Source organism: Micropterus dolomieu, linkage group LG04 (genome assembly GCF_021292245.1).
Source record: "Micropterus dolomieu isolate WLL.071019.BEF.003 ecotype Adirondacks linkage group LG04, ASM2129224v1, whole genome shotgun sequence".
Classification (NCBI taxonomy): Eukaryota; Metazoa; Chordata; class Actinopteri; order Centrarchiformes; family Centrarchidae; genus Micropterus; species Micropterus dolomieu.
The window spans coordinates 22440902-22452719 of NC_060153.1; the positions used below are offsets into that span (position 1 = coordinate 22440902).

General features: G+C 38.8%; 1 protein-coding gene across 1 annotated transcript in view; it reads right to left on the reverse strand.

The window, feature by feature from the left end:
- Nucleotides 1–1859: 1859 nt before the first annotated feature.
- LOC123969496 (complement C3-like) overlaps nt 1860–11818 on the reverse strand; it is a 24898-nt gene continuing 14939 nt past the window's right edge. Inside the window, exons 23-43 of the mRNA XM_046046955.1 lie at nt 10558–10621; nt 10374–10463; nt 9960–10166; nt 9585–9660; nt 9297–9456; nt 9082–9177; nt 8113–8263; nt 7565–7650; nt 6902–6979; nt 6579–6734; nt 6346–6408; nt 6104–6185; nt 5946–5994; nt 4778–4868; nt 4599–4688; nt 4410–4512; nt 4154–4243; nt 3184–3276; nt 2982–3065; nt 2408–2552; nt 1860–2143 (exon numbers count right to left, since the gene is read on the reverse strand). Of these exons, the coding sequence (XP_045902911.1) occupies nt 2002–2143; nt 2408–2552; nt 2982–3065; nt 3184–3276; nt 4154–4243; nt 4410–4512; nt 4599–4688; nt 4778–4868; nt 5946–5994; nt 6104–6185; nt 6346–6408; nt 6579–6734; nt 6902–6979; nt 7565–7650; nt 8113–8263; nt 9082–9177; nt 9297–9456; nt 9585–9660; nt 9960–10166; nt 10374–10463; nt 10558–10621 (2196 nt within the window). The 3' untranslated portion in view covers nt 1860–2001. The remainder of the gene's footprint in view (nt 2144–2407; nt 2553–2981; nt 3066–3183; nt 3277–4153; nt 4244–4409; nt 4513–4598; nt 4689–4777; nt 4869–5945; nt 5995–6103; nt 6186–6345; nt 6409–6578; nt 6735–6901; nt 6980–7564; nt 7651–8112; nt 8264–9081; nt 9178–9296; nt 9457–9584; nt 9661–9959; nt 10167–10373; nt 10464–10557; nt 10622–11818) is intronic.

Here is an 11818-nt window from a genome sequence, read left to right on the forward strand (position 1 = left end):
CCCCATAGTAATTGGAGCATCCATTGTACTGTTAGTATCAACCCTATTTTCAAGTAAGTCACCATGCGCTGATCTTGTCATTGCCCTTCCTCTCTTACCTTCCTCCGTCAAGTTATCGGAACTATGGATAAGAGTAAGTGCCTTCGCTATCATCTCTGCCTTTCTCTGTCAGACACTGCTACTTCCTCCCCCAACTTTAGTACTGGATACTGCCATTCCTTTCTGATTCCTCGCATGTTCTTAATCATGTTCCACACATCTCCAACAGGTGTTGCTCTACCAATTCTACTTCTACTTTTCCCACACTCATCTGTCCACCAGGGAACTGCCTTTCTCTTCATTTTCCCTTTACTTTTAGAAATTCATTCTTTGGCAGCTTGTAGTATTGCTGTTTTAAGCTTTTTATAAATCTTCTCTATTTCCTCCCTTACTCCACTTACTTCCTCTTTCAATTGGGCTTGTACTTATAACTTTGAATCTCCCAATTTCTTTAATCCTTCCAGCCCGCTCTCTGTTCTTCATTTTTACAACCAATCATTAAATTGCCATCTCTCAACACCTTGGCTACTACAATGTCCCCGACCTGGTTTCTCAAGACAGTTGTCAATTTCACCGGACTCATTGACGAAATTCCCCTCTCCTCACCAAATCTCTGTATGATTTTAAACTCCAGCCCTTCTTGACCTTTCTGCTTTATTCCTTTCCCGTACTCTTCATTACTCCTGATCCTCTTTGTACTGGTCCCAGCAAAAGTATTTTCTCTTTTGTCCCTCATTTTCCCACCATCTTGACTTATCTCCATGCTTCCATCACTGTCAGAATCTCCCCCACTCTGGCCCATTCTCAACATAGTTGTGCCTACCCCCTGTTTTCTTCAGCTTCTCCATTCTTTTTAGTTCTCCTCTTTTCCCGACCTCCAGCTGCCAACCGAACCGTTCTCCCAGGATCATCTGTCAGATTTTGTTTAAACGTTTTAACCATTTGTTGCCTCCCCCGTACGCTACTTCTGTTCTGAGGGACTGTGTTGCTGGAAGGTTTTGGTTTTAAACTCACCCCAGATTGAAAGTAAACTCGTTTGACCGTTGAGCCAATCAATTCAGCAAAAACAAGGATCAGTCCAAGTTGGGAGGGGCCGCTTGTATCCCCCCCCTCAATATTGAAAGTATTAGTTTGGCCCAGACTGACAAACACCTAAGCAGCCTTCCACTGCAGTTGACCAGTCCGCCAGTGCGGTCATGATCATTCAGTTAAACATTAGAAACGGAAAAAATATTTAAGGACATTAAATCTGTTTAATGTAAGAAAAGCCAAACAAAATGATAGGCTAATTGATTGTCCCTTCTCTTGCTTCTCCAAATTCTAATGTTAGAAGTGAAAAAATAATTTTCAAAAAATAATATAATATTTTTTTTTTATTTTTAGGGGTGCTTCAGAAGAATGTAAGATGTGGAAAATTATGAACATGGATCTGTTCTCATCATATCATAAATGTTTTAATCAAATCCGCATTAATTAAACCAAACCACTTGATAATTCACCAAATGTTTCCTTTCACATCCATTTTTTACCCCTTTGTTTTTTTTCCACATGCATTATCAGCACCTCCATTTTTATCAATGTTGGTTACTTCCACCCCTCATACAGATGTCATTAGTTGATCTATATGAATCATATATTCTGAATCACAACAGATTTGATTAGATGTATATAACTTCCTATAACTTTGCTTAACTAACTTTTTTATCCAGCTTTTCTATTTCCAGTTGAACTTGTTAAACCTTATTATACAATAACCGTAATCACAATTTCTCTAATTTTCTACGTGAAACAAAAGATAATCTGTTGTGAGAGACAGACAATTAGATTAAGACCATTATCTTTTAATTAATGCAGAGTAACACTGTAACTTTTGCAGCCCTTTTATCTCATAGTGGTGAAAGTTTTACATAAGAATAATGCGAAACAACAACAATCTGAAAAGAGGGTTATATTATGGTTTCACTACTGTTGACATCCAAAGACCTCATACTGCTGGACCATTTCCTCCAAGCCCAAACAGGTAGGTCTGTATTCATCAATTTGACACTCTGCTTCTGTGGGCCAGTACTCGATCCAGGTTCTCTCACCGAGTACATACTGATACCTGAGGAGAGCAAAGTGAAAAACACATTGGGTCTTCACCAGCTATCTGTAACATGCTGGAACATAACATGAAAAAGCATAACTCCCCCTTCCCAACAAAAAAAATACTACTTCTAATTACAATTAAATTGCAACAGTCTCACACTAGAGTATATATATGATTTAGTAAGAGAAGTGAAAACGTTCAAATATTTTAATGGAGACAACATAATGAGGGGGGTGTACACACCACTCATATGCACATTCACTGAAAGAACAAACTTACAAATTATTTTGGTTGTCTCTGTGAATATCTTTGGATGTGCCCATGACAAGGTACGTTTTGCCTGTCCGCAGATCTAAAGACTCCCTGCAGTGCGGATAACTGAGGAAAGTGCGCAGTTTACCCTGAGGACCCACATCGCTGCTTCCTGTAATGAACATTTAGGAGAAGAGAGAGAAGGTTCTTAAGATTAAATGTGAAGGTGACATGATGTTTTTTTTGCATCTTTCTGAAATTAAAAAAAAAAAAAAACCCATTCCAGCAGCCAAGCTAATTTAGATTTCATTGCCAGGAAACTAGCGGACTATAGTCCAGTAGATAGTAGCTCCCCTAGAATGGCGCATTGTTGTTTTTACACTTACGGATAACGGTTTCCAGTCTTTTTGGTAAACAAAGTTAGCCAGCAGCTGGCTGTTGCTTCATATTTATTATACAGACACGGGAGTGGTATCAATCTTTTTATCTAACTCAGCAAGAAAGCAAATAAGCATAGGCTGTTTCCCACAGTGTTGAACTTTTCTTTTGGGAATACATCGGGGATTAGCCAATGTTAGGTAGTTCAAAGATAAATACCAACCTTCTTTGATGACTTCCAGTACCCGCATTGTGTAAATGTCAGTGGCCAAACCGTCCACAAATTCTTCCAGTCCCACTTTGTACACTGAGGACAGACATGTTGCAAATTGTTAGCTAAGTTGCTCCCTTGATTACTTATAACTCACACATACATCCATTTTTGGGGATAAAAATATATAAATGCAGTTCATTTACACTCTTACCAAAATCTATTTTGCTGGTTGGTGTGCTCTCACAAGACTTTGTTGTGCGCTCATCATTACTGATTTTGCCCTTCTTCTGCATACTGCAGTTCTCTGGAAATACACAATCAGCACAAAGTAAATACACTGTTGACATGATGAAATATGCACATGTGGATTTGTGTATGTGTGTGGATAGGTTGATGGGTGAGTGAAGCTGTATCTATGACACAATTTAAGTAAGCAGTGAGTTATTCTTCAGCTAGATGGTTGCTCTGATATACAGGAACATGCAAGTGCTTGTTGCCTCTGACAAAAAGTTGATCATGATTATGTTACAATCTGTAAAACAAAATGAGCACTTTACCGGTTGTATACTGTACATTAGTTTACCTGTCACACGATGTACTAGCCTGAGAATACGGTTGTATATTGTCCTGGTCATGTCATCGGCGTTTGACCATTATTTTATCCACACTACCATCCTTGTTTCTTATGATGACATTGTCTCCCTGTGGGTCAGTTGGTCCACCACTTTGTTCCAGACTGAAACATCTCAACCACAAAATGATTGATTTCCTGTGGTGACTCCCTGACTTTTCCTTTAGGGTCACCAGCTGGTTGGCTTTTAGACATGCATAAACATGTCTCTATTTGATGTATTGTTGCAAAACATGTTTGAGACATTCATGTTTTACTTTAGTGTACATTGTAATCACTTTGGTTATCCTCTGACTTTTATAGTGTCATCATCTTTTGGTGACAATAGCATTTAGTTCAAAGTACTGCTGGGCATAGGTAAAACCTGTCAGAGTAGCATGGCGATAGACTCCTAATCTTATACAATAAAAGTAGGATCAGCAGCCCCAAATGATTGATCAACGCTACCTCTATGAAGCACATTGATAACATTGTGTTTAGGTGTTGGTTAAAGAATTTTAAAATATAATAAGTGTTTACAGTAGATTCAGTTTGACTTCATCCTACTTACCTTCAGCACATGTGCATTCAGCGCCTCTACAGAGCCGCAGCAGCTGTCCAGCTCTCCTCTCTGGATGATAGAATTTCACACAGTGTGTTTCTGCAACAGGAAAGATAGATTTTTGAAAAACATTTTGTGCCAATTGCAGTACATCATCAGTACATTAAATACTTTGAAAATGTAATGTCTGTTTATCCACCAGCAGCAAAGACAAAATAATGAAGCTCATGGAGGCAGCATATGTTTCTAAATGTCTGAGACTCACGTTCATAGTATTCATAGACAGAGACAGCTGCTGGCTGTAAGACGCCCACTTTCATCTTTTGATGGACCCTAAAACTGATCTCCTCTGGTCGTGTGTGAGAAACCTGTGGAGAGATGTAAAGCAAAGGTGAGACAAAGATGAATAAGGAAAGGCTAAGGCAGAAAGAAAAAATAGAGTTAAGAAACTTACCTTGTCCAGGTAGATGATGAGTGAGCCTCTTTCTGACAGGACTGTGTTCATCTCATATTTTGCAATAGTGCGGGCACGTCCTTTGGACAGCTACACACACACACACCCCCCCCCCCATCAGAGAACACTCTTAACCATATTTGGCCTTTATGTATGTGTGTAACTGTAAAGGGTCTTACTAAGTCCAGGTCATTTGTGTTAGCAGTAAAGCCAGTTAGCAAGCCAATATCCAAGATTGACATGGTTGCATCTCGCTCCTTGTCCTTATACCTGTACATGAAAGGACAGAATATTTAAATAAAAGTATATAGAAAATGTAAAAAAACAAACAACAAAGCCTTTCATCAAAGGACGAATGTGAAGGATTTAGTGGTAGTTAGCAGCAACGAACTGATAACCCTTTTCCAATTCTAAGTGTGTAGGAGAGCCTACAGTAGCCGCTAAACGCCCTCTCTACAGCCAGTGTTTGGTTGTCTGATCTGGGCTACTATAGCAACATAGCGGTGCAATAATCTGTGGATCGGTTGGGCCGGGTCAAAAGAAACGAACATTCGGATTAATAGTGGATGGGTTGCGAGTGGGTGAAATAGGGTGAAGCATCACCCTGTTTGTGAACAGCAGCGCAACTTCATTGATTTAAATCTCCTAACAGGATCAGTCAGGATCTTAAGTTAATTAATGTTCTGTGTTCTTCTACACATGCAAAAGGAAAGGAAGTGAAACAGTTCGGAATACAGCCATCCTGATTAATCCTGAAAAAATTTATTGTTTCCTCAGTCCTGTCACTTTTTTCAGTTATTAGTTTTGCTGCCTAAATATCCCATGATGTTGGCTGTGACATTACTACGTGCATGGAGACTTTTAAAATTACTGACAGCAAACGTGCATACATTTGGATGACATCAGAGCAGACTCGGGCATCACTATTGTGGAAGAACCGCTCCCTCTGTAGATATAAAATAGGCTTGTTCTAAGGTAACAAACAACAATTGTTATTTTCAGGTGGTTATACACCAATGAAAACTGCCAATATCCTTAAAATCTTTCACACTAATCTTTGAAGATTTTAGATTGTCCTGTGGGAATGGGCTGTTCAAATAAGCTGGCATTAAAGCTCATAGAAAATAATGTTGAAGAAGTTTTCACCACCATATTTTTTTGATGAAAAAAAAAGAAAGAAATCCAGGTGGATAACGAGGAAATCAGGGACACAGAGGACAGAACAAATTAAAATGATGACCATAACAGAAACAGAAAGGGGAAGAAGTGAAGTAATGAAGGGCCCATATCTGGTAAGAAAATGTTCTGTAAAAGCCATATTAATGTAATGCTCTTAATTGTACTTACAAAACCTCTATTCTCAGTTTGTATATCTTCTCATCCTCGTCCAGTTTCTCTAGAGGAACAAAACAATTTTTTGTTGTTTTAGTTTATTTGTTTTTCCTCATAAAAGGAATATATTTGGAAGGAAGATGGTCAGACAGCAAATAACGAAACAAAAGTACCTGGCAGGAGCTGCACTGTCATGTTAAACTTCTGACAGTCACTCTCCTTTTCTTTAGGCAGAGCGTAATACAGCGACACCATCTGTCACATAGATAAAAGTGCACGATAATGTGAAATAGGTAAATAGGCATCTATCTCAATAGTCCACTCAAGGTAAAAAAATGAATTTGGCTTCATCTGAGATTAAAAAAGGACACGACAACAAACAAAAGATTATGAAGTAAAAATATATTTAACTTACGGTCAGTGTTGCTTCTCCAGTGCCTGTGGCAGTCACTGTTACATTCTGGTTTATATCATTGATCTGTGGGAATTTAAATATGAACATAAACACACACACACACACACACACACACACACACACACACGGATCAGCAGAAGAAACATATGGAATGAAACAGGTGATCGAGAACACATGATAATATTAATGAGCCACTGTGAATTTGTTTATGTTTGATGGGAGTGTGTTCTCACTTTAGATGTTCTCGTGGCATAGTGGTTGTCCCTGTTGAAGTTGTACTTGTCAGGTTTTGACCTGCCTGGCAACAAGATGTCCACATTCAGATCATACTCTGGTTCTTTAGCACTGGCCCAGTACTCGGCTACAGCCTGGTACACTATTATAGTAGCCTGGCAAGAAAAAGAAAGGGAGAGAGAGAAAAAGATAGAGAGGGAAAACAAGATGTAGAAAAAAATGGGCTACAAACCAAGATTAACTAAAAAGATGCAACTTCACTAAAAATATATAGAGTAACGTATAAAGATGTATCAAGATGGGGGGGGGGGGTCTGAATTACCTGAGTTGATCCATAGCCTCCGCCCACCTTCTGCTGTTTGCTGAACCATCTGACAACAGGCCTGGCTTCTTCAAAGGCCTTTATTAACAGAGGGCAAGTATACAGTTAAAATGTTCTGTGGTTGACTTTGCATTTGATTTGAAAATATCTTTAATTAAAATAGAAAGTCCTGATTCTTTTACAGTTATACTGTACTTTATATGTGGATCTACTACCTGCTAGTTTCCAAAGCCCACCATAGAGTTTCTAAATCAGCTTTTCTTATTTTTGGCACAAAATAAAACTTTAAACTTGCCTGATACAAGTATTATTTACAAATAACATCTTGTCTTTTTTGTCACATTTGTATTATTATTCTGTTATTACGCAGTAATGGATGTTCAAATCAGTCCCTTGTTTTCAAGTTCAAGTCATTGCAACTCTTGTAACCAAAGGCTGCCTATAGGGGCAGAAAAGTCCCTTCAAATATCTAAATACAATCATAAAGTGCTCTAGATGGTGATCAGCAGTAATATAAAAAGGTCCATAATGTTGGGCCAAACAATTTGAAAGTGTAAAACTTCATTCACATTTTGATTACTGAGAGACACAAACCCTTTTAGTGAGGTAGCATTGATGATGCATGACATCCTTGTGAGAAACACACTAGTGGGATATGCTCACCTTGGCCTTGACCAGAGCTAAAAGAGCATAAGCTGTGGCCTCCAGTGTGTAAACACGTCCCTTAGGTACCGGCCAGTGAGACAGCTCTGAGGAACACACACAAACCTGTTTATTACTATGCTGTACCTGGAACGATCTTAATTCACCATTAATTCCCTAATCCCTAATCTTAAAATATTTAATCTCAGAGAAATTAAATAAAAGACAAGTAAAATGTATGTGGATATTTGAGAGATTAAAAAAAAAAAAAAAAAAAAAAAAAAAAGGTATTTGGTATTTAACATGAACACAAACATTTCTCATAAAGATCCTTTAAAATTGTTCATTCAAAATATTTAAACACTTTACAGATAGAAAAACAACATTTTCAGTTCTGGTGAAAAATCTATATAAATGAGACACATAATTACATTGAACATATCATTGGCATTTCTGTACTGAGCTGAAAGTCCTCCCATAATATCGTATTGTGTGTAATATTTTTGATCTACACACGTGTAGACTCTGTTTCTAAATATTAGTTTAAGACAATTGCTGTGTGACGACACCTGAGGAAGCAAACTTGTAGAGGACCTCCTGGTTCAGTTTGTTTTCATTGGCCAGGGCATAAGATGTCATGGCAACAGCATATGGGTTGGTGAGGCTGGGCAGACGCCTCTCCAGGTAGGCCACTGCTTTGTCTACACTGCCTGGCAGACTCTGGAAAGAAAGGAAGGACAAGGAGGATAAGGGGAGAGCAGGAAGATATTGACAGATTTTAGTATGAACATAAAAAGTGTGAAATTGGTAAGAAAACTTCAACCCAGCAATTTAAAAAAAAATCACTTCTGTTCAGGAATGTCTTAACATTTGATCTTGGCACAATAGCTGAAACCGGATCATTACCCAACAACATACAGGTTATGTTTTCGAGAAAGCCTCTCATGCCGCCCATGACTAGCACATTCACTGTGTGGTATTTCCTGACTGTGTGCAAAGTATTAGTTGTTTTAAGCTAATTAGCGTCTCTGTCCTGCTGTTTGTTGTGTTTGGAGAAAACCTGCAACCCAGCAAATATGATAATGTTATGTTTCCCCATTTCATCATTAAGTAATCATCCTACAAGCGGTTGCTCTGTGTCTGGAGTAACATTTTTCCTAACCATACTTCTAATACAAGGACAAACTACAACATTGCAATACAATTCTCTTTTCAACCAACTCAAGGAACTAATGATAGCTTTCTAGCTAATGTTGACAAAATATGCCAGCGATTGGTTGCTCAAAAGGATAGCCGGCTTTTGTCTGCTTCTGTCTGAACTGAAGAACGTGTTAATAAATTATGGGTTGTAAAGCTGCCCCCAGGACTAGCAACAGTAACTAATGGGAGCAAGGCTTAGCAAATGGTCTTTGGCTTTAATGTGGTGCAGTGCTTCAGAAAGCTTTGTGTCACCCATCACACTGGTGTGGAGTCAGTAAATACAGAAATAACAAGGTGAGAGTAAAAAAGAAAAAAACATATGGAGGTGAGGTACTCACATTAACAGTGGCAGCACACAGTGTGCGTGCTTCCTGCATGGCAATGAGGCAGAAGGCCGTCATGGAGGCGTCTGAATCCGCGCCACGCACATCACCCTACACATACAGACATAATAAGAGGATACACAATGACATGTAATTGTTTTCAGTTTGATTAGCAATTTTCTTTTTGCCTCAAGATTAAGAATTGATGTTAATGAAATCAGTGGACGCACAATCATCTCTCCATGGTACATCTGTCCAACTTCTTTAAATATGCCGTCAGGTTGCTGTGTGTTGAGAATCAGAAACTTGACAGCATCACAGATGACGTTGTCTGGCACTGCCACCAGATTGTTGGCCATGGAAAACACCTTGATAACATAGGCTGTCAGCCTTAGAGAGGAGAGTAATTGTTTAATTTATTCGCACGTGAAATACATCCATCCTCCTCATAGTTAGAATCTAAGTTAAAGGAGAATGTTCAAACATTTACGTGCAAGTTCATGAATTTGCGCGGTTACCAGGTGCTGCTTTGGTGTTTGGGCCACACAGCAAAAGACCCATCATTTTTACGGTAGGCAAGCTGGTTCTGGTAACCTGGACAAAAGAAAACACAATCTTTTTACTGACTGCCATTCAGCTCTACTGTATCTTATTCATTGGATGTCAGTTTGAGAAGTCTAATTACATTTATTTTCTGTGATTATAGCATCTTTCAAATTATTCTGATGGAATAGGTTTTTTGGTAAAGAAATAAGAATGTTTTTTATTCTACCTAGCTTGGACCTGTGGGGCAGGGGTAGCAAGCATTTCTGTCCTCCATATTGTCTTTTTTAATATACCGTCAGCCAAGTCAGAAACTTAAAACTGGTATCTGTGCTAATCTGTGTGCCTACCGGTCTTAATGTGTTGGAGGGCTTCGTTACGTTTCTGAAAGCCCACAGTTTCCCACTGGTTGGTTTTGTCCAAATATGTGGTTGCAATGACAGGCAGGGTCATGTGGATCATGTTCTGCTCTCCACAGCCTGAGGGCTGGTAGATCAGACTACCCATAGAGTTCCCACTAATGGCGTTCTCCACCAGTGCAGATACATGTTCTCTCCCTGCATGCACACACACAAACAGAAAAAACAAAATATTATAAACCAATGGGAAGAAACAGCTGAAAAAACATCAAACATCCCCCATAACTAGAGAAGCGGTCATTCCCCAATAAGAACATTAAAGAATTACACCAATGCAGAGTTCATTGTTAGGACACTATCAGATACACATACAGAAACATGCCCAAATGTAACACTGCATCTCACCTGTCACAGAGATCTGTGTGCTAGTAGGCGTGTTTGGAACCAAGTTTGTCTTCGGAATTGCACTGTTGATAATTTCTTGTTGTTTACCATCTAAACAGTGGGCAGGTTGGATCAGTTAGCCAGTGATAAAAACATAATATTGCTAAATTACTATATAATGTAGCTATTTAATGGGGACACTCACCTACACCATTTTTAGTGGGGTCTAGAGTTACAATGTGAGGAGATTTAACCAGTACACCTTCAGGCTGGAAAAACAGCAGATAGGACAAACATTAGTTTATATATATATATATCTCTATCTTGGTCTATCTTTTCTTATTTACAAAAGGCTAATACAGTAGACCTTTGCATCAAAACTAAGCCCGGAAAGATGTATGTTTTCTTATACTGACTTTAACCCGGATGATTGCCGTTTCCAGCTGACAGTCAATGTTGTTTTTTTAAAAGAGGTGGTATTATGCTCATTTTCAGGTTCAAAATCTTATTTAGGGATTGTACCAGAACAGGTTTACATGGTTTCATTTTCAAAAAAACACCATATTTTTCACACTGCACATTGCTGAAGCTCCTCTTTTCACCCTGTGTGTTGAAGGCTTCGTTTTAGCTATGGAATGATACATCTCGCCTCTACATGATCTTTGTTGGGAGTTGCACATGTGCAGTTCCTAGTTAAGGACTAGTAGCCAATCAGAAGAAGAGTAGGACTGGCCCTGAGAAGCCGGTAAACACAGCTTCGGTTCAGCGGTATAAGTTCCCCTTAGCAACATGGACAAGAGGACAACAAGAGTTTCAGAGTGGTGAGTTATTAATCTATAACAAATATATCTTTCATCCATAAAGTTTTAACTGAGCTCTGTCTCTACATCACAGTAACAACTTTATATCCTTCGACTGGAGGGTAGCTAGTGTTTGAAAGGGAGAGGAGAGGTGTGTGCTGCAGCAGCTGAGTGTTTTTCCACCGATGTTTTTGAGGGTGTGTCAGACTAGCTGCTTGGCAAGTGCTTGGCAAGTGTTATGACACGCATTTTGCTTTCATCCCTGTTGAAGGGGGTTTCCCTTGAAAGGGGTTTCCCTTTCAACAGGGATGAAAGCAAAATTCTCATTTGCTCTGACATGCACTGTGAGCTGTAAGGTCTTATATAGACAGGTGTGTGGCTTTCCTAATCAAGTCCAATCAGTATAATCAAACACAGCTGGACTCAAATGAAGGTGTAGAACCATCTCAAGGATGATCAGAAGAAATAGACAGCACCTGAGTTAAATATGAGTGTCACGGCAAAGGGTCTGAATACTTATGACCATGTGATATTTCAGTTTTTCTTTTTTAATAAATTTGCAAAAATTTCTACATTTCTGTTTTTTTCTGTCAAGATGGGGTGCTGAGTGTACATTACTGAGAAATAAAATGAACTTTTTTGATTTTTGGAAAATGGCTGCAATGA